Below are 23,963 nucleotides of genomic sequence, written 5' to 3' on the forward strand. Positions count from 1 at the left end.
CACAAAGCCCTTACTCCTTATAACATTTACTCAGCTATTGTATTTAAGTCATTCTTCTTTTTCCCCTTTGTTCTGATTCTGTGTTCACTGGCAACACTCTGACTCCTAAATCAACTTCCTAGGTTCTTTGATGTAGAATGTGGGTGCCTAAAATAGTCAGCATCAGAATATCCATTACATAAATTTATAATCAAAATTATAGTTTATACATCAGACTTACAATTTGGTTACTAGTAGATAGTCCCTAGGGATCATTATCTCTCTAAGCCCTGATAACTTTGATAAATATAATTTTTTTAGACCCACAAAACTGAGACAGCCCTAAACTTGCGAGGGCCATTCAAAATACTGCCACTCTGTGAATCTGTCTCTGATGGACTGCCCTGCTCCAGGAGAACTATGCCTCATCATTCTGTAACTACAACACCAGGCTACTGTAATTGTCAAACATATTTAGAATTTATTTTCCTATTTAATTATGAGACACTTACTATATTTTTTCTGAACTTTTAATAGCTCTCAGTACTTTTCTGTTAATCTTGTTTGATTTTATAATCCTAATATATAAAGAGTCAGGGGCCATCACAACCTAAACGTCCGGACGGACAATCAAACACCAGGCTAGGGTCCTGGCCGGCAAGGTGGGAGTCAGTCCTGGGTCCTGGCTGCCCACAGCGGGAGTCAGTGCTGGGTCCCAGCCGCTCACGGTGCAGCAGCTGGAGGGAGCTGTGGGAGCTGAGCCATGCTGCCACTGGACTGGCCTCTGGGTCCCTCTGCACCCCAGCAGGCTCTGGGGAACCAGAGTCATGCTGCGATCTAGGAATCTTGGTCCCTCCCCCCACCTGCAGGTTCCGGGGAACCGGAGCCATGCTGCTTGCTATCAGACTGGCCTCTTGGTCCCTCCCCACCGGCCCGCAGGCCCGTGGAACCAGAGCCATGCTGCGATGGGACTGGATCCTACCCAAGGGGCCCTGGATTGTGAGAGCATGCAGGCTGGGCTGAGAGACACCCTCCCTCCCCCACCCCAAGTGCATAAATTTTCATGCATCGGGCCTCTAGTCTATATATATATCTATAGACTATATATATACATATATATATGCATATATATATATATACATATATATATATATATATGTATATATATATGCCTAAGCGACTGGCTGACTGGCCGACTGGCTGGCTGGTAGCTATGATGCACACTGACCACTAGGGAGCAGATGCTCAATGCAGGAGTAGAAACCACAGGCATGGAAACATGGAACAGACTGATGAATCTCAGAGTGAAGGTGGGAGAAGGGAGGACAAGAAAAGATTAACCCAAGATCTTATATGCATACTAGAGACCTGGTATACGGATTTGTGCACCGTACATTGGGCCTCTAGTATGCATATAAGAGGGTCCCTAGGCCTGGCCTGCAGAGATCGGGCTGAAATCAGCTCTCTGACATCCCTTGAGGGGTACCAGATTGCAAGAGGGCAAAGGCCATGCCAAGGGACCCCAATGGTGCACGAATCCATGCACTGAACCTCTAGTTTCTATTATAAAACTCAGAATGGGGACACACCTGGTTATATCATTTTACTCCTAAATTATGCTTCTCTTTTCCTCTTAAATTATTTTTTACTTCTCCATTACCCACAAATAGATATATCTGCCTGTCTTCTTTCCATTGGCTTAATTTTAAATTTATTTTTCATTTTTTCTATTTTTAAAATAAAAATTATATTGAAGTTGTACAACATAGTGTTTTGTACAATCATACATATACATAATGAAATGATTACTATAGTCGAGCTAATTAACACATCCATCTCCTCACATAGTTACCTTTCTTACCGTTTCTTTTTTTGTGTGTGGTAAGAGCATCTTAGATCTAATCTCTTAGCACATGTCTAGTATATAATACAATCTTATTAACAATAATCAGCATGCTGTATATTAGCATGCTGTATATCTCTGGAACATATTCATCCTACATAACTCCATTGGCTTTCCTTCTCATAACAATGTCTTTCGGATGTACCACTTCTCTCCTTAGAGCTCACTGTTTACATTTTTCTTCTCCATCTGCACTTATTTTTATACTGTCTCTTTTTTGCTATATCAGATCTGTTAACCTTATATGTGGACTTGCTATAGATGCAATTCGTTAGGAACAGAAATGAAAGTGAGGGGACAAATCATCTTAAAAATACAGCTTTTCTGTATGTCATATAAAGCACTAATTTTATAAAGAATTAAATGCTGAATTATAGAAATATCTTACATATAGCTTGAAATGTGATGTTTTTAGAGACATGAAATCATGAAATATAATGGTTTGCCTAATGTAAATATATAATTTACTGTGCACATACTTTTAAAAAGTGGTAAGCCAAAATTCAAGTTGGATACACTGATTACATGAAAAGGAGAATATAAGAACAGCAAAGGAAAATGATTCTGGGTCATGCATGAGTGGTGCCAGGGAAGGAGCAACTAAGCATTCTCCAAGAAGTTCTTGAGAAACTGGTCTTGATTTCAGGCCTTAGAGTTAGGCAGAGTTTGCTCACTGCAACCTATTAATAACCATCTATATACATGTTGCTCAATACTTTCATGGATATTCTCCCTTTCTCTCACTGAGAATGAGAGAGCATGTTAGGCATTGGGGTTCTGCTGAATGTCTTAAGCCATTTTTCTAATGTTGGGTTTGGCAAAGCACATATTATGCTTTGCCAAATATTTTCCCCATCATTTTAAACCCCTGTGTGTTTCAAAGGAATTTTACCCACATGTCCTGATTTATTTACCCCTAAATCATCAAAATGTCATTTTGAAAAAGCTAGTATTTGATGTCTAAAAACCCCCATAGCCTTTTTCCTAAGACCTTCATCTTGTAACCAGTGTGTTTTGTTTGGTCAGACCAAAAAATCCAGGTTCTGTTTGGGAAACAGACTCATGAAGGCACCTCTTTGTGTCTCAAAAGCTTACTTCAGTATTCTGGAGACTTTTCCTGTATCTCACCTCTCCTTCCTCCTCTTCAGTTTCTCTTCTGTCCTGAATTATATTTCTTTGTGTCCTTGATATAACTATATTGCTATTTCTTTGCCTGCTATTGGAGCTCAGTTAGAATGGCCTTCTCTGTACTGTCTAGGCCAGTCATTAGCATAATTCATTTTTTGTTAGAACCTAACTAGAGGCCCGGTGCATGGATTCATGCACCGGTGGGGTCCCTCAGCCTGGCCTGAGCCCTCTTGCAATCGGACACTTCAGGGGATGTTGGAGAGCCAGTTTTAGCCCAATCCCCACAGACCAAGCCTAGCTTGTGGGGATCGGGCCAGACTGGCCATCCAATATTCCCCGAGGGATGGAGTAGTGCACAAAGTGGCAGGCAGCCGGGGAGGAGCCTGAGCCCGGGCTGGGCCACTCCCACCATCCCAGCCCCACTGCGCCTGCTGCAGCTGCTGCTCGGTAGCACTGCTGTAGAGGCAGGAAAGGCTTGTGCTGCTGCAGCTGCGCTTGCCAGTAGTGAGCCCGGCATCTGGTGCCTGTCGGTCAGCTGAACAGCATAACCGCCGTGGGAGTGCACTGACCACTGGGGCCAGCTCCTGCATTGAGCGTCCACCCTCTGGTGGTCAGTGTGTGTCATAGCGACTGGTCGACCAATCTCTTAGGCATATCCTAATAATAGACAAACATGATAATTAACCGTACCTTCACTACACCTCCCATTGGCTAATCGGTGCAATATGCAAATTGACCGCCAACAAAGATGGTGGCTAATTTGCATACTGTAGGCAGGGTGGGACAGCATAAGTCGCCAGCGTGAGCCACCATCCAGGCCCCCATGTGCGACCCCAGAAGCCGCCTGCCTGCTGACCGTGATCAGATAAGATCCTGGGCCGCTGGCCAGCCCCAGAAGCCCCAGAAGCTGCCTGCCACCCGTGATCAAATCCTATCCTAGGCCGCAGGCTGGCCCCAGAAGCCCAAGAAGCCCCAGAAGCCACCTGATATGGTAGTAATTCTATCAGTAAGCACTCTGAAAGTCAGTGGCATAAATGCACCAATTAAAAGACAGATTATGAGGGTGAATCAAAAACAAAACCCACTTTAAATATAAAGACACATATAGATTAAAAGTAAATGAACTAAGATATAGCCTGTTTTGCTCAGTGCATAGAGCATTAGCCTGTGGACTGAAGGGTCCCAGGTTCAATTCCAGTCAAGGGCTTGTACCTCAGTTGCTGGCTTGATCCCCACCCAGTCCCTATCAAAGCATGTGCAGGAGGCAACCAATCAATGTGTCTCTACCTTTCCCTTCACTCTCTCTAAAATTTAATGGAAAAATATCCTTGGGTGAAGATTAACAAAAGTAAATGCATTAAGTAACATTAAAGAGATTATAAGAAAAATATATTCCAAATTGTGTTAGTTGTATAATGGTTATGTTTAAATTATTAACACCTAAGAAATTGGGTGAAGGGTACATATAATATGCTGTAGTATTTTATAGGTTTTTTTTACATGTATGAGATTATTTCAAATTAAAATATTAAAAAATTAAAAATTAATAAAATATTAATTGAAATGTATCTGCATTACATGAAAAATCTCCTAATTGCTTCTAGCATAATTTATTAAATTGTGCTAAAATTTACAAGTGTTCAATTAAAAAATATCTTAATTTTAAATGATATAATAGAAAAATATATAATAGTTCAGTTATAAGCACTTATCTGAAAATGAAAATTTAAAGAAGTGAATTTAAAGAAGGAATTAGCCAAAGAAAATATATACACAACCCATGGACACAGACAACAGTATGGTGATGGCCAGAGAGAAGTGGGGGACAAGAGTTGGGTAGAGGGGACAAAAGATGAAATAGGGACATCCTATATCTACACTAATAAAAGAGAAACATGGTAATTGGCGTACGACCGCTACCCTTTTCATTGGCTAATCAGCGAGATATGCAAATTAACTGTCAGCCAAGATGGCGGCTGGCAGCCAGGCAGCTTGAAACTAACATGAGGCTTGCTTGCCTCAGTGACGGAGGATCAGGATCATTGGAGGAAACCAACGTTCCCTGCCTGCGGCTGCAGGCCTCTGAGCGGGCAGTTTAAGAAACATTGTAACAAATACCGCCGGAATTCAGCCAGCAGATTCGCAACATTGTAAGCAAAGGCCAGAAACCTACTTTCAGCTGCGGAGGCCTAAGTGCTGGAGCCAAGCCTCAAGGTAAAGCTGGCCCAGAATAAAAAAAAAAAAAAAGAAAAAAAGGAGCGGTTGGGAACTTCAGTCACTCCCAGCCTGAAAACAGCCCTCAGCCCCTCACCCAGACTGGCCAGGCACCCCAGTGGGGACCCCCACCCTGATCCAGGACACCCTTCAGGGCAAACCAGCCAGCCCCACCCATGCACCAGGCCTCTACCCTATATAGTAAAAGGGTAATATGCATCCCGGCACCGGGATCAGCGTGACAGGGGGCAGCGCCCAAACCCCCTGATCGCCCTGTGGCTCTGTGTGTGACAGGAGGCAGGGCCTCAACCCCCTGAGCAGCCCTGCTCTGTGACTGATAGGGGGGAGCTCCCCAACCCCCTCCACCCCCCCCCATGGGCCCTGCTCTGTGTGTGATGGGGTAGAGCCATAACCTCCCCATCGGTCCTGCCCTGAGTGTGAGAGTGGCGGCGCCCCAACCCCCTGATGGGCCCTGATCTGTGTGTGACAGGGGGTGGCGCCGCAACCTCCCCATCGACCCTGCCTTGAGTGTGACAGGGGACGGTGCCCCAACCCCCCAATTGTCCCTACCCTGAGCGTGACTGAGGGTGGCATCACAACCTCCCAATCTGCCCTGCTCTGTACATGACAGGAGGCAGCGCCCCAACTCCCCAATCGGCCCTGCTCTGAGCCCGACCAGGGGCTGCACCTAGGGATTGGGCCTGCCCTCTGCCACCGGGGAGCAGGCCTAAGCCAGCAGGTCGTTATCTCCCGAGGGGTCCCAGACTGTGAGAGGGCACAGGCCGGGCTGAGGGACGCCCCCCCCCGCGCCCCCCCCCCCCGAGTGCACAAATTTTTGTGCACCTGGCCTCTAGTAATAATAATAAAAGGTTAATATGCAAATTGACTTAACGGCAGAATGACCAGTTGCTATGATGTGCACTGGCCACCAGGGGGCAGACGCTCAATGCAGGAGCTGCCCCCTGGTGGTCAGTGCACTTCCATATGGGGAGTGCCACTCAGCCAGAAGCTGGCTCATGGCTGGTCATTGCAGAGGTGGTGGCAGGAGCCTCTCCCACCTCCGTGGCAGCACTAAGAATGTCCAACTAACGGTTTTGACCTGATCCGTTGGGGGTCTAAGCCTTTAGTCGGACATTCCCAGGGGGCTCCCTGGCTGCCAGAAGGATGTTTGACTGCAAGCTTAGGCCTGATCCCCCGGGGAGTGGGCCTAAGTCAACAGGCGGACATCCCCCAAGGGGTCCTGGCCTGCAAATGGGCACCGGCTGGGCTTAAGGACCCCCCCTCCCCCCCCCGCATGAGTGCACAAATTTTTGTGCACTGGGCCTCTAGTGTGTGTGTATGTATATGAATGTATGTGTGTATGTGTGTGTTTATATATATATATATATATATATATATATATATATATATATATATATATATATATATATATATATATATTTCTGTCTAAGCAGTACGGCAGACAGGGTTATTCAATGTTAATAGCATTTTTGTTGTTGTTGTGTGTTCTTTTTCTCTACTCCAGAGTTAAATGAACTTAAAATGTGTGTCTGGATGGGAAAATTTATTTGAACCTCTTGTTGTGTTTTAATGGTTTCTAATCTCCTTACTATCAGCTCCAGGCCTTCATGATCTGAGAATCACGCCCCCCCGCCCCCCATTTGCTCACATCCCCTGACTTATTTCTCTATTTTAGCCAGTGTGTGATTCTTATACTTTTCCAAATGTAACAATTTGTTCTGTCCTCTAGACTTTTTCCCTTGCTGTTCCTTCTGTTTGAATCATTCTTCTTCCAGTTCTTTGCTTGACAATCTCCAAACTGCATATCTCAATTTAAATGTCCCCTTCAAAGAGTGTTTTTATGACTACTCAATCCAAGGTAGGCTCTCCCTCTCACATAGAAACTTGTTTTTCTGCTGTTAAAGCAGGTTTTGTAATATGCATTTATGGAATGATTTATTCCCTTACTTATTGAACACTTCTCTTTACCCATAGATTGAAAGTCCCTCAAGAAAAGAACATGAGTATTTAGCATATCAATGCATACCCAAAAACTAGCACAGGAATGGCCTCAACAAATATCAGAATTTATAAACACACTGCTATTTGAGACAAGAAAGGGTGCATGAAACAATGAAAACTGGAAATGGTTTCTATGAGTCATTAAGTTATATAATTATTATTAACATACTACCAGCTTAAGTATCTGGGAGCATGTTATTTCAGAAAACCTAATTTTATCTCGCCAAAGTCGAATTTTGAAAGACTGAAGCACTTGTGGATTTTTTCCTTCGGTTTAGTCAATAGAATCTTTCCCCCAAAGTGGCTGTCTTTTGTTTTAAAATAAGAAAACACTGTGTGCTCACAATGCCTTTCATCCTCAAAGTCCTCACAAGTATTAATTAATCTACAAAATGATATCTGGCTCCAAAAGGTAGAATCTATGACTTAAGGTTTATCTACAAAAACCTGCTTTGCCCCCAAGGCCTGGCAACTTCCAGAGCTCTGTCCTCCAAATCCTCCTAGCTCAGGAGGGAACAGATGATTCTCTGAAACCTGCCACAGGCTTTTGACTCCTGCAGGGTTATCCATAGACATGTCTTTTACTCTTTTGATAAAAAATAAAGATGATAAAGATTTAACATGTTCTAAACAGGGTTATTTTTCTCGAACATTTATTTACAGGGGGGAAAAAGAAAAGTGCCATGAAAATAATTAGGTCTCATGAATAATTATATTATAAAGTATACAAGATCAGGTAATAAACACATATTGGTATAGTTTATGTTTCATGTTTAAAATTGTTAATGCATTATAGTGCCTGCTAAGCATCCATATAGATTCTCAGAAAAGAATTTTGGGCTCTTGTATTGGTGGCACATGGATTTGAATACCAGGCGGCAGAAATGATGTCACCAGTCAGTGAATGGGGTAGTTTCCACCATGAGATTCTAATTAAGAATTTATTCTTTTGTCAATATTTGAAAGAAACACATTATGCTTCTATTTAACCACATTGATCACAATCTACTTTATTAAAGAAAACATTCGGAGGTAAAGCATGGCCACCAAAGGATGATAGCATCTTTTAGAGCCCCCATGATGGCAGATGCCACTTTTGTAAAATAAATCATTTTCCTCCAAAGGGGATGGATCTAATGGAATGATTTTGCCAGTTATGCTTAAAGCGAAAGCCTCTCATGATCCCTGGAAAACGTTCAAAAATGTTCTGAATATAAGAGATGAAAAAAGATTTATATAGCACCAAATGTTGGACATAAATAATCTCAAAAATCGACATCATGAAAATAATGAGTAATAACACCAACTTAAAGGATTTCATTACTTTATAAACAGTTTTAATGTATGTTATCTCATTTGTGGTAGCTCATTCTGGTAGTTACTGCCAAGGGAAACTACTGCCAAAACCTGTGCATGACTTCAGAAGCAACACTGAGGCATGAGGGAAAGCAGGAGAATTATAGGGCTGGAAGTAAGGAAGATGCCAGATTTGTGGAAAAATATGTAGATCTAGGTCAAATATACATATACATATATAAGTTAGATTAGTCAGATGTAAAGAAGACTTCATAGATTCTGGGATAATTCAAGTCTTGGTGTAAATCATAGTAGTTAAAAAGTAATCAGAATTTGCTGTTTGGGGGAATTGGTGGCTATTCTGGCATTGCCCATCATGATGGAGTGATTCATAAATAAGAGTTGTGGGGTAGGTGTGAGGTGGAGGGGGAAAATGGTGGGGAAATGTTATCTTAGTTGATATCTGAGTAATTAATTATTAAAATAAGATACTGTTACATGTAATTACATTGAAAAATTGGCTTTCACCATGAAAAGCAGTCATATATTCATTAATATTTGAAATCAACAATATTTAATAAACCTTTAATATCTTAATATTAAATCAATTGACAAGCATGTCTTTTTTGAACAAAAACTGGTGCCAAAAGCAATATAAAGTGAAGTATTATATAAGAAAGAAAATAGAAGTCGTGACCCCTAACTTCAAAACATTTATAGTCTAGCCATGAAACAAGCCTATTACCCATGAAATAAGAGTGAACAACAAAAGAGTGCTGGGATGAAGAAATAATTGTTACAGAAAATTTAAGCTCCTTCAGAGTTAGAGCCAAGTCTTAATCATGTTACTATTGCTGGCCTAAGGGTATGTATTTGGGAGTAGATAATAAATAAGGTAAATCGGGGACCATGAAAGAGGCCTATAGACTTAGTGTTATAGAATATAGGAAGCTGTTGAATGTTTTGACAAGAAGAATGAAATAATAAAGGTACTGTTTAAAGAAGGTTGGTGTGGGAGGTCAATGATCTTATGTAGCACTGGGTACAGGGGACAGTAGAGGGATTGAGATCAGAGGCATTGGGAGGTCTGGGCAAGTGTTTGACTGTACACATTAAGAAAAATGTGGGCACCACATCCATTGTGAAGAAACTGCTTCAGAAAATGCTGAAAGGTCATAGAGAAAATAAAGGAGCCAAAGAAAATGTGTTCTAAGCCTAGATAAATGTTTACTACTAATGCAGATGAGCTCAGTGCAAAGGGGAATCAGCTTGGGAGATTTCACTTCTGAGATGACACAGAGACATACCAGAACAAATGATTAATTCGAACTTCAAGATATAGGATGAGATAATGAAGAGAATGTACAAGGATAGACCTGTGTATTATGTAGGCCTGGAAGTAAAAACCAAAGCCATTAACTATCTCATTTGTGTGCTCATTTAACATATATTTACTGAGTTCTTCCATGTAATAGCAATTGTTATAATAATGGAAACAGAGTTATGAAAATAGGAGACAGTACCCTTGCTCTCATAGAATATTCTGATGAGATAAAAAACAAAAAATATATAGTATGCTACATGTTTGTAAGTTCTATGGGGAACATTAAATTAGGGTCGGAGAAAAGGATTGTGAATGGAAATGGTGAGGAAGGATTGTTTGCTTGTTTTTAAGAGAGATTAGGAAACACCTACCTTAAAAGGTGGAATTTATCATTTGCAACAGCATGGATGGACCTGGAGAGCATTATGCTAAGCTAAATAAGCAAGTCAGAGAATAAATATCACATGATCTCACTCCTTTGTGAAATATAATGAACAACATAAACTGATGAACAAAAATAGAACCAGAGACATAGAAGTATTGGACAGACCAACCTAAGAGGGAAGGCAGGAGATGGGGGCAAGAGATCAACCACAGGACTTATATGCATGCATGTGAGCATAACCAATGGACACAGACAGTAGGGGGGTGAGGGCATGTGCTCGGGGGTGGGAGCGGCCGGGGAGAGGTCAATGGGGGAAAAAGGAGAACTTATGTAATACTTTAAAAAATAGAGAACTTAGCCCTAGCTGGTTTGGCTCAGGGGATAGAGCGTTGGCCTGTGGACTGAAGGGTCCCAGGTTCGATTCTAATCAAGGGCACATGCCTGGGTTGTGGGCTCGATGCCCAGTAGGGGGCGTGCAGGAGGCAGCCGATCAATGATTCTCTTTCATCACTGATGTTTCTCTATCTCTCCCTCTCCTTTCCTCTCTGAAATCAATAAAAATATTTTTTTTAAAAAATAGAGAACTTGCCCTGGCCAGTTTGGCTCAGTGGATAGAGCGTCGGCCTGTAGACTGAAGGGTCCCGGGTTTGATTCCGGTCAAGGGCATGTACCTTGGTTGCTGGCACATCCCCAGTGGGGAGTGTGCAGGGGGCAGCTGATTGATGTTTCTCTCTCATTGATGTCTCTGACTCTCTATCCCTCTCCCTTCCTCTCTGTAAAAAATCAATAATATATATATATATATATATATAGAGAGAGAGAGAGAGAGAGAGAGAGAGAGAACTTAAATAAATAAAAGGTAATATCTGAATCGAGATACAAAGCAAATGAAGTAATAAGCCTTACAAATTTCTAGGCATCAAATGAATTATTTTATATCAGGCAGAGGATAAAATAGTTTTAATGGCCCTGTGGAAGAAGTAAGGTGGTCAGTTTGGCTGGAGCCGAATGAGCTGGGAGAAAGAAGAAAATGATGAGGCTAACTGGCTGGCTGGGACCAGTAGGATCAGATGAACCACTGGATGTTGTTCAGCTTTTACCCTAGGAGTTATGGGAAGCCAGAGAAATTTGAGACAAGGAGTGACATGATGTAACTTGTATCTTAATAAGGTCACTTTGGCTGTTGTGTTGAAAATAAAAAGTAGAGAGCAAGGATGAAAGTGGGCACATCAGTGATGAGAAGTGAACTGATTTTAAAGATAGAGCTAACAGGGTTATTTGATGTTTAAGTTTATCTTGTAAGAGAAACAAAGAAGTCAAAGATGACTTTATGAGTTTTGACAGAAGCATCTGGAAAATAATATTAGCACATTATAAAATGGAGAACATTAGGTGTAGGAGAAAATCAGAATCAGTTTAGGATATGTTCAATTTGAGATGTATGTTAAACATATAAGTGAAAATGTCACAATATACAGTACTGGAAAGCAGTTTACTAGCCAAGTGAAGAAAATATTGCCTCCAAAAAAGAGAGTTATCAATTGGGTTTAATATTCAGGTAGGTTTACTAAGGAGAAAACCTGAAACTTTAGGGATGAATTTAAGCAAAATGAAAGCAACTGATGACCTTGATAGAGGGTGAGTTGTTGGGATAAAAGCCTAAATGGAGTTGGTTCAAGAGATAAAGAGGGGAGAAATTAACAGGAGTAAAGGTAGACAATTCTTAAAGGGAATTTTTATTCTAAACCAGAGGAGAGTAATGGAGGCATTAGCTAGACTGCTAGAGTGAAGTCGAGAGATCTAGAACATGCAAAGCAAAAGAAAATAAGACTAAACCAAGAAAATACATATTTTAGTGTTAAAAATTAGAAATCCCAGTTAACAGTAATGGAATAGCAGGAGATAAATAGGGATAAAGTCATCACTGTGTAGCATCCTGTGAGCCAATAGATTGGTAGCATGTTGACCAATGTGAAATACAGCAAGAAGTATGAGCCTGAAGAAAAAAGGCATTGTATTTATCAAAAATGAGGTCATTAACAGAAAAAGCATCAAAATATATCAGAAATGTGGACATATATTTTTTAAATATCTTTTTCATTCATTTATTGTTTTTTAATGTTGCATGAACTTTTCTAGTCATTTGGACAATAAATAAAAGTGAAAAACAAAAACCTACTCTGGTAGACATAGAATCTAATAGTAAGAGATGAATCTTTCCTTAAAAAACTGTTAAAATGTGCCATAGGCCCCCACAGTCTCTGATTCCTACAATTCATAGCCTTATGTAATTCCTTCCCCTTGAGTGTAGACTCCATTTAATAATTTGCTTCTGACCAAAATAATGTGGCAAAGTTGAGAGGATATAATTTCCACCGTTAGATTACAAGAGATTTTGACTTCTGTCTTGTTAGTAGACTCTCTTGCCTGCTCAGCTTGCTGTGTGCTTTGAAAAAGCAAGCTGTCCTGCTGGAGAAACCCATGTGGCAGGTAACTGAGAGTTCTCTGACCAACAGCCCTGGAGGAACCGAACCGGCCAATAACCATGTACATGAGCCAAGCCTTCAGATGTGACCCCAATTCTGGCTCAAAATCTGATTGTAACCTTTTGAGATCTTCTGAGTTAGGGGACTCTGCTAGGTTCCTGACTCACAAAAACATGAGGTAATAACGTGTGCTGTTTTAAGTTGCTGAGTTTTGGGGTAAATTCACTTTGTAGAAGTAGGTAAAGAATACAGTCTTGGAGTGAAGGAATCACTTACCAATTGTTCCAATGGAGGAATAACATCGTTCAAGACATGCTGTGAATGATTCCTTCTGTGTCGGGATATCTGCAAAAGTATTGACATTTAATGCTATTATAGTTTTCCTTTTAAAAAGCGACAAATGATTTCAAAGAATATAAATTAGTGAATGTACAAAACAACCATATTCAGATTCATTCAAGAAGGTAAATAAATTAAATATAACATAGGAAGTAAATCTTTTGAGACTGACTAATTTGAATAAAATGTGTACTCAAAGATGGTTGGCTGCAATATTTCATATTCTACATTCTCTGTCTACCATGTAACTTCCTACAAGTTGTGGGGTCTATGTTCTTCATTTTGAACCTAGGAAGATGTCTATGTCTTGAGGTTTAGGAGAAAAAATGATGACATATATTAATGACAAAATATTTTTCATTGACATAGTTATTTAACTATATGAAATCTGGAAAAACACCACAAACATAATAAGTGCATGACTGAAGTTTGGTAAACAAATTTTAATGAGAAGAAATTGAAACAGAAATAACCAGTTATTGAGCACACACATTTCACCCTTGAAGGAAACCATTAGTTCCATGGTATAAACAAAATTCAAATTGATAAATGATATGATAATATTGTCTGCTATTATTTCTTGAGTACTTATTATTTGCCAGGCACTAGTCTAAGTGTTTTGCATTCATTAATATATATTATTCTCATCCAAACCTTAAGAGGTCAGTTATATTACCCTCTTTTCATAAGTGTTAGAAACACAGACACAGATTGTTTTAAGTAACTCTAAAAAAACCACAGTTAGTGGTAAATATGGGTAATATTTTAACATGGATTTAAGCCCTCAATAAAGTACAATATTTGATTTCAATTTATTATTTCTCCAACAATATAAATGTATATGTATAAAGACAGGCATTAAATGCTTAGGGAACTATAAAGTTGAAATCCCTGCGTGCATAAACAGATATCTGAGATAGGAATTTGAAGAGAGTCTAACTTATAAATTTGTACATAGTTACACAGGAAGCTAGAAATCAGGTTTCAAATCTGTTATAAATCATCTTAATATTCCTTTAGGGGAAGTAATATTGCTGATAATTCCTAAATCAATAAGCTAGCCAATCTATCATGTTCAACCTGGTTATGAAGATGGGGGGGAGGGAGGGGAGTGCAGAAGAAATTTCATCACCTGTCTTTTGCTTAACTGCTCTTCTCAGTGAAGCATTAGGCACAGAAATATGTTATTATCCCAAATCAGATTATGCTGACTGAGACTTATGATTTAGGAAATTCTGGATCCAAATTGTTCAGTTGTCTTGCATGGATATCAGGAAAATTAGGATGTTTTAAGAGAGCTGTCTGTACATGATGATATACTTAACTGAAATAATTATAAAGAAACTTGAGGTCAACCAAGTTTTGATTGAAGTCTGATTCAAAGAATATATGAATATATATGAAAATATTATAGAATTTATATATTTATAAATAACTTATTACTGCTATCTGGTAATTTTGCAAATCATTATGTGGCACATTCTTGAGAAACATTCCCATTTAAGGCATTATATGTCCTTATAAACCATTCAATTTAGCCACACCTCATGTATAGTACACTCATTTGCTGGTCATTTCTAATAGTAGGTGCTCAAAATGCACTTTCTTTGTTAAAATTATAAAACATCTCTACTACTAGTATTGCAAATAGAGTATTTTATTTTGGATGGTCCTACGTTTTTCTCCAGAATTTCATAACTTCTAAATGTATCTGATATCAAAAACCTACATTTTGTTCAGCAAATTTCTTCTGGATAAGTTTCAGAATGTGGGCAGAAGTGTGATCCATTGTGTGATCTTAGGTGCTTTCACTTTTGTAGGAATCATTAATTACTCCCTGAATTTGGAAAACTTGAATAACAGTAATAATATTAACAGTAGCTTGATATAACTTTATTTAAATACACTAGAGGCCTGGTGCACAAAAATTTGTGCACTGGCGGGGGAGGGGAGGTTGGGGGGGTGTCCCTCAGCCCCACTTGTGCCCTCTCACAGTCTGGGACCCCTCGGGAGATAACCACCTGCTGGCTTAGGCCCGCTCCCCAGGTGGCAGATGGCAGGCCCGATCCCTGGGTGCCTGCCCCACCTCCCTGGGTCATGCACATGGCAGGGCTGATCCGCGGGTTGGGGTGCTGCCCCGGGTCGGGTGGCACATGGGATGCCAGGGCGGGCCAGTCGATTGCTGCTGCCCCGCCCGGCCGCTCCGGGTCAGGTGGCACACGGGACGCCGGGGCGGGCCGGCCGGGCCGGCCTATCGCTGCTGCCCCACCCGGCTGCCCTGGGTTGGGTCACACATGGGACGCCCGGCTGGGCCGGCCGATCGCTGTTGCCCTGCCCGGCCGCCTCGAGTCAGGTCGCACACAGACGCCCGCCACCCCAGGTCGCAGATTGCAGGCCTGGATGGCGGCAGGACAGGTGGGATGGCGCTGTCCCGCCCTGCCTGCAGTATGCAAATTAGCCGCCATCTTTGTTGGCAGTTAATTTGCATATTGTGCTGACTAGCCAATGGGAGGCGTAGCGAAGGTATGGTCAATTACCATGTTTGTCTATTATTAGATAGGATTATTTTCTCCTTGAATTCCAGAAGCATTTCTTCTGAGGAAGCCTGACAATATGGTTTTTGGAACTTTTTTTGTTTCCAAATGTTCTGAAATAGTATAAGGTCCTTCCTCTAAACATTAAGTAGACATGTATGTATATCTACCACATATTTGTGTTCACAGCCTATTTTTGTTTGCTAATTCTTATATTCAAATTATAAAATGTTGGTTTCAACATTGTTTCCAAGTTCCTGTTTGAGAGATCTCCAGTACTTTAGCAAAAAGAAGCCTTAATAATTTAAAGTTTCTCTCTTTAGAGGTGACATGGTTATGTCTTACACTGCTTTTCTATCAGTGTTCTGCATTTTAAGTAACTGAATTTTCATAGTAAGTACTTGAGTTGATGACAACCTTTCCTTCTCAGGTGAAAAAAAATGTCAGAACTCATCTTCTTTTTATTTTTAATGATGCTATCTTCCTATTGATTTATTGTGTTCAGTAAATAGAAATGATTTGTTGTTATCACTGGGGGGAAATTAAATACAAATGTCTTCTGATTTGTCTTTTTTTAAAAAGATATGTATTTTACTTATTTTTTAAAATATATTTTTATTTATTTCAGAATGGAAGGAAGAGGGAGAGAAAGAGAGAAACATCAATAATGAGAGAGAATCATCACTGGGCTGTCTCCTGCTTGGGCCTCCCTGGGATGGAGCCCATAACCAGGGCATGTGCCCTTGACCGGAATCAAACCCAGGACCCTTCAAGTCCGTAGGCCAACACTCTATCCACTGAGCCAACCAGCTAGGGCTGATTTGGCTTTTTTTTACTCAATATCAGGTTAACATATCACTGCAACATTTTTAGATCAAATCTATGAGTTTTTCCTGCTTTATTACCACCCACCACTCTTTCTCCTTCTACTTCCCTGCTCATTCTCAAGTACTTTAGCTTTGTGCAAAGCAAAGCAGAAAAATGGAGTACTCAGAGTGTTCAATGCAAATTTTCCTTTAAGTTCCTTTTTGCTCTTATTATAATATGCATGATAATTAAGTTTTCCAGATATCTTTCCTTTCAAGAAAAAAAGAATTAAAAAGTCACTTTTTCAAAGTATCTTCATTTTTTCTTCCATTCCTTTTTCATTTTTATCTACTTAAAGGATATGAAACTGATGGGTGGAAATAGTACTTGATATATTAAAAACTGTAAAAATAACACAATTTGGGCATTTTATTTTTCTGGTGTAGGAGGGTCTACTGTGAAAGTTATACATAAACATGAAAAATTCCACATAGCTCTGTTTTTAAATAGATTACCATTTTTGATGAAAGTTTATATCTTGTGGCTTAAAATTGAAATAAAATCACTTGAATAAAAGCATTAGTTTGTTCCAACATTTTCACAGACACATACATTTTCTGAGGCATACCTCCCATTACCAACCTCCCTGGATACTTAGATAAAAAACAGAAATAAATTTGTGGCTAAGTTTAGTTTTTATCTTTATGGTTCTCAAAAGTTTCTCTCTCTCTCTCTTCTCTCTGCTCTCTCTCTCTCTCTCTCTCTCTCTCTCTCTCTTCTCCCCACCCTCTCTCTTTTTTGGTGTATCCCAATTCTTATGTTCAGATTTTCATTTGTTTTGCAAAATTATATTTCTTAAAGCTATCACAATCAGAAATTAAGAGATATCAGTGAAGTTTTTGTTAGTTTGTTTTATGTGGAAACATGGCCAATATTTTTTGTATTTACAATTTAGTTGTTTAGAAATAATAATCATAAACCTAAGTGCTGACTAAATTTTTAAAATTGTGTTTATGTGGAAGGTAACTGCTGTTGAGAAAAAAAATTTAAGATATGAGGACATTACCTTATCATGCTTTTTCCTCTCTGTCTTATCTGTTTGTGGGCACTGTAGAGTCATCCATGTCTCACAATTACTCTACCACTAACTAAATGTATCTTTCATAGTCCTAATTGAGATAAAGATATAAATCATAAAAATCCAAATTCTTCTGTTTTGTTCCATATCAGTGTATCACACATACAGTGTTTAAGACTTATATTCTACTCCTCCCTCTGCTCACAATATCATCCAATTGCCATAGTGGGCATCCAATGCAAATGTCCCTCTTTTTTATTTTTGGCTTTTACATAAACCTCTTTCAGTTGTATGTTGTCAATCAGAAATCTGACACTCTCTCTTAGCTCTTTTAGTCCCTGCAGAAAATGAAAGGAAAATATCTGTAAACCTTCTGAGGACATATGCAAACCTTCTGGGGACATATTAAAGTTTATTGACTTTTTTTTTCTTTAGTTTGTTGAATATTCTTTGGTCAGTGTCTGAGTCACCTGTAGTGTTCACCAGCCTTTCAATCCTGGGGAAGTCTAGTTGAGTTAAATTCAGCTTTAACCACATTTTCCCATCTTTCAGACAGACAAAGGGAAACACTTACTGGAATGATTTTAACTCCTTGATATTTTTCCCTTGCTTTATTTAGTCCCAACCACTGTGTTCTTCTAAGAAGAAAATTAAACTGCCACATAACTTCCTCTTTAAAGAAAAATTAATTATGATCTATGTGTACTTCCTTATTTATTGCTAAATACTATTTCCTTTAGTTCTCTCTCTCTCCCCGACCCCGCTCTTTCTCCCATGTTTTCACTTTCCAAGACAGTTTTTTCAGACTGAAAGGTATTATTTATATGGAATTCATCTGAAGTACATTTATGTATTGTCTTAATTTTTAGATTTATTTCCTTCTTTCTCTGTAGCTTAATTTATATTTAGTTATGTATTTATAAACTGCTATAATAAGAAACTCAAGGCCAAAATAGACCCATAAACATTTTATTCTACTTATAATGTTATTATAACTAAGATAGCATGTAATTTGTTAGATCTATAGCAAAAGTTACTAAAATTATCAGTTGAAATAGTGTATTCATCTCTTTTATGCTTTACAACAGAGATATTTCCTCTGTTGATATTACCAAAAAATAGTTTAGAGACTAGATAGTAAAAAATATAACACTTGTGCCAAACTGACATTTCCTCCACAACTGAAAGCCATGTTATCTTTTAAATAAAAGATTTAAGACAACAGAAATTGATACCAAGAAAGCTATCACACAAAAAGCACAAGTACCACAGAACAAAACAAAATAGAAAATAAATAAACAATTATTGAATGTTTAAAGTTATTAAAATGGTCTATTTTTAGCCAAATGAAACAAATCATTGTCAAGTCATCATTTGGCTATGTTGGGCAGAACCTTATATCTAATTTCATGAAGTTCAACTATCTGGAAAGTTTCAACAAATTAGAATCAGGCTTTATTTTCAGTCTCAAATATAAAGTCTCTTTCATGTCCCAGAAGAGCTTAAGTTGAAATTTCAAGTTTCCTTGTTATATTTTCAGGTGTATGTTCAATAGCTGAAGAAAATTTTCTCTTCTTTGGAAAGGTATAATCCATTATATAATAACTTGATCCATATTATGTAAAGTTTGATAAAGATATTTATTCACAATCAGATTTCTATAGTCTTTTGATACCTTTCCTCACCTGTCATTATTTTTTAATGCAAAGATGGAAATGTATTATTTGATTCATTGAAAATGCTCTGTCTGTGTGGAAAGGTCAATTCTAGAAGCATTGTGAGAGGCAATACTTTTAATAACTATGACTTGTTTTTTAAGAATTAACAGGCTTTTGGTCAAATATTTAAAATATGCATGGAAATGCTCTCAGCATCTTTAGTGAATATCTAATAATCGTATCATTTCAGTTTCCTTTCTCAGTTATTCTTTGAGGTTTTCATAGACCCCCAAACTCACCTTCTGCTGCCGAAAAAGCAGATTTAGTTCTGAAGGTTAATCCAACTCAGCAGGATTGAAGGATGGCACTTTTCCTTGGTCGTAAGTATGTTGGCTCAGGCCAGACAGCTGTTAGGACATTTTCCTCTGGGAATCCTGCCCTCAACACCCACGTTGATGCACATACATGGTCTACTGGCTGCCGACTTCTATGCCCATCTGCTCAGATGGCATGGTGCCCACTCACAAGTTGGCTGGATCCTTGCCCTTAGTGTGTAGATGCCAGGCAATGATGGGTTTAGATGGGCAGCCTGCATAATACTACAAGTGACAATTTTCTCTCTCTCTCTCTCTCTCTCTCTCTCTCTCTCTCTCTCTCTCTCCAATATCTGTCCTCTGTGCTTTCTCTAAAAGAGGAAGTTGTATTTCTCCACCTTTGATTATACCTGTGGACACATGTGGCCTCATACAGGTAGATATACAAATGTACCCAGCCTGCTACCAACAGTGAGCTGAAAGGGATGAATCCACAGAGCTCCAAATGGCAAGTTCTAACACTGAAACGGGTTGGACTGTGAAAATCCCCACCACCTGGAGTCTGTCAGAAGAAATGTAGCATGGGTGTGAGTACAGCAGACCTCTCGCAGACAGCGATGGCACCAGGAAACAGCTTAAGTTACAGCACTTTGTGTCTATTGCAGCTCCAGCACAAATCACTTGCCTTACATTGAGAAGGCACAAGCAGCAGCAATAGAAATAAATCAGGCAAAAAGAACCAGCTTAATGGGAAGACAATTTATATGCTCAATAGGGGCAAGGGTGCAAGCTATAATATTCAGACCTCAAAAATAACCCTGACTGGAGGTCCTAATAGAAAGAAAAGGCAACAGAAATAGCCTCTCTCATTCCAATCTACAGCGAACTCATGGAGAGGAAGAGACTGGCATAGGAGGTTGTGACTTTAATGATCCAAAGCATATGAATGCTTGTTAGCAGACAGCAGACAGACATAAGTAAGAACAACAGTAATGGCTGCATCTGCAGCCTGGCCTATGGAACGCAAACCAATCAGACAGCACTGGAGAGCAGTGCCAGGAGGCATGTTAAAGCCATGCTTTCCTTGTGTGTTTATTCAAGGGTGATTGAATTCAGGGTGTTGTCAGTCTGCCTTGGAGAATGGTTATCCATGTATAGGCATGATCTTTCTCCCTGAATATGCTCTGTTGAGTCAGTTAGTTATGTGTGACTACTTGCTCTGTCCTAGTCTTTATACAGTGCCAAAATTCTGCAGTTCAAGTTCCAAAGGAACAGGGCCTGAAAACTTTTGGCTCCAGAATCAAATTAGGCTTCTCTGCTTCCCCAGCCAGAAATGCATAAATACCCAATAGCCAAAACCAAAGAATTTGACATTGTGGAATGAATAGAGCTGTCATATAGCACTAAAGTGTGGAAATATCTACTGTTTGAAGTTAGGACTAGTTCAACATCTCCAGTAATCAGAACAGACTTCATGGGTTATTCTGGCTTTTGATTGGAAACGTTTCTGGCAAGCTACTGATTCCAGATATCCAGGGATCTGCCATCTTTTTCCTATCAAAAAAAATTCTCAAAGGCAGCACATTTTCATAAAAGACAGATCCCTCACCCTATTTTCCTGATTGACCTTCAAGTTAGCACCACCTGCATCGGATGTATACTTAAAAGAGAACTGGTCAAAGAAGAGGTTAGTTGGTATAGTATGAACAAATGTTTATGTAAAATTATATTTGGAATTATCTGGGGAGTTTTCACCCATTTTTATGAACATCGACAAGGAATGGGTATAATCACCCGAAACTCCTCAATCTGATTCTATACTATAACTCTCGGAGTTCTCAGAAAAAATCATTTTCTTCATGATTTAACACACCTTCAGGTTATAACAGTAAGAGTCACATGCAACTAACTTATGGTAAATGAAGAAAAGCAGATGTCCTGCCTTGAGGTTAAGGGCCATGTTTTACTAATCTTAAAATCCAAATAACTTAGCATAGTATAGAACACATATTATAGGACTGGTCATTTCTAACTTTATATTGTATCTCTTTATACATGTGACCTATTATTTCATTGAATTCACCAAGACCTTCAATAGCCTATAATGTCTTGTTCTAAGATATCTTGTTAGAAATGCATCCATCATTCTTTTTAAAACATGGGCCATTCTTTTTCAGATGAACTTTCATAATATCCCATAAAATAGTTGTCTTGTAACCTTACTGAAATAAGGTTAAATTTTCAAAATGATTTCCTCTCATCCCCACTCCCCATCAGTCAGCCATTGAAATAACTAATACTAGCTAGATAATAGTTCTATGATCTATGTAGTATATAATATGTTTGGGGCTTATGTTCCTCTTCTAGATAGAAAAAAAAGCACATATATAGATATATGTAGGTAGAGATATGAATATAGATATAGATGTACTTCTGCTTTTTAATGGGATTATATAATTACATAGTTTGTTAGTTTTGAACAGTTTTATGTTCTATTCTCACTTAACCATTGAGCAAATTATTTAACCTCTTGTGTCTATGTCCTCAATTGTAAACTATGGAATGGTATAGTACTTATTCTTCATAGGATTACATTATGAATAATGAAATTAATAACTATACAGCTTCAACCACATGATAAGTTCTCATTATTATAATCTCCTCTATACCAATCTTCTATTAGTCCTATTATTAAATGAGTAAATATGTTCTAGTAAAAGGGTAATTGACACTAAGATAATATGCTTATAAAGTATTCTTTCATGCCTCTAGAAACCCTTTTAAAATGATGTCTTATTTTACTTTAAGGAACTATAATCATTTCCTTCTAGGATACTTTGGAACATTTTATTAGAAAAACTTTTAAACACTCAAGGATATCAAGTTATATTGGGCACACACACCAGGAGGTGGAAATCTTGGATTCATCTTAGAATTCTGCCTACTACAATCCCCCATCTGGCCCCTAATCATGTCCCTCCCACAAGTAAAAAGTCACCCCCTCCCAAGATATAAAAGAGTATCTCTTATAATTACATCAATTCAAAGAAAGTCTCATCCTTTAAATCTAAATCCCAGTATCTCATCAGCTCAAAGAACTAAACCTAATTTTGAAAGAAGTTGAGTTTGCCTAAGATCAACTATTAAATAGCAGATGCAAGATTTAAACACAGGTAATTTGGTGCTACAGCCTGTTGTGTTTAACACATACTGTGCGCAGTATCCATGCTATAAAGTAGTTATAATGATTGCACTCATTGCATAGATGATAAATCTAAGGCAAGTAAGGTACGTAGGAAAAGATCACAAAGTTAGTAAGGATCAGAGGCAGTTTGGTTTATCCAGATTAATCTGATTGAAAACCCATGCATTCTGATAACAGAGCTTTTAAATGTGGAACTTACCACTTCTCATAGTGAATATTCAACAAATGCTTGTTACCTGACCATGATATCACGCAGTTTTCAGGTTAAAACATGGAATGATGTTTATCACACCTTTACTCAATTTTATACTGAAGTGCTTATTTTCTATTTTCATCGTCATATCTCAGATAAAGAATCTTTATAACCATTATTTTATCTAAGATGAAATAATAATAGCAATGCTTGGAAATCAGACAGGTGAAGAGAATAAGAGTATGTATAATTTGCCACTATATTTACTCAAAAATAGTGCTACATATTTTTATTTGGTGAATCCAGATGTTGGAAAATAGCCATCTGTTCTGGATATTATACTATACTAGTTGAGGTAAAGATGCCGAATGGATATCTAGTTGAAAGTTGAGGACTGACCACACCTTAAGCTCCTCTTTCTACCAAAATCAGAATAAAAGAATAAAAATGTACATATAGAGACTGATAATGTGAGAAAAAGTGGATGATAAATCTCAAAATATTTTTGGAGGATAAAAATTATATGAAAGCATTGTCATTACTTTATAAAACGAAATTAGCTACAACCTCAGTTTGCAGCAATGGAAAATGGAACCATGATGACAAAAAAAAGTTAGTAAGTCCCCCCTCTTCACAGACCAAAAGCTCATCACTTGGTAGCATCAGGTACCCTGAAAGACAAGGTTAAGACAGCCTATAACAGCATCATTCAGAAAGTTGGACACTCAAGCACACTCACTCATCACTTATTGCCAGGGATTTCTCCCAGACCTATATGAGACAGATATTAAGTCAGGTAGCCTCTAGATTCTTGGCTCAAGGCCATCTGGCATTGTGGATGGAAGAGAGAAGTGTAGGCCTATAAACTAAGGCAGGGGTGGGCAACCCCTGGCACGCGTGTCAAACATGGCATGCCAATAACTTTTGCTGGCACACGAAACCCTCTCTTATAATCTTCCATTTACAGTTTTTTTCTTAATATCGACTTTTTATTTTTCAGATAAATTCAATGTAGGTGCATCTTAGATAAATAAATAATTTTACATAACAAGTTATCTTAAAGACCATAGACATGGATTGACGAGAGAGGGGAAGAGC

General features: G+C 38.8%; 1 protein-coding gene across 1 annotated transcript in view; it reads right to left on the bottom strand.

Annotated features, from left to right (window-relative positions):
• ARHGAP15 (Rho GTPase activating protein 15) overlaps positions 1-23,963 on the bottom strand; it is a 666,367-nt gene that overhangs the window by 572,361 nt on the left and 70,043 nt on the right. The window contains exon 3 of the mRNA XM_036320866.1: positions 13,014-13,082. Within this exon, the coding sequence (XP_036176759.1) occupies positions 13,014-13,082 (69 nt within the window). The remainder of the gene's footprint in view (positions 1-13,013; positions 13,083-23,963) is intronic.

This window comes from Myotis myotis, unplaced genomic scaffold, assembly GCF_014108235.1.
Source record: "Myotis myotis isolate mMyoMyo1 unplaced genomic scaffold, mMyoMyo1.p scaffold_m19_p_8, whole genome shotgun sequence".
NCBI classification, from domain to species: Eukaryota; Metazoa; Chordata; class Mammalia; order Chiroptera; family Vespertilionidae; genus Myotis; species Myotis myotis.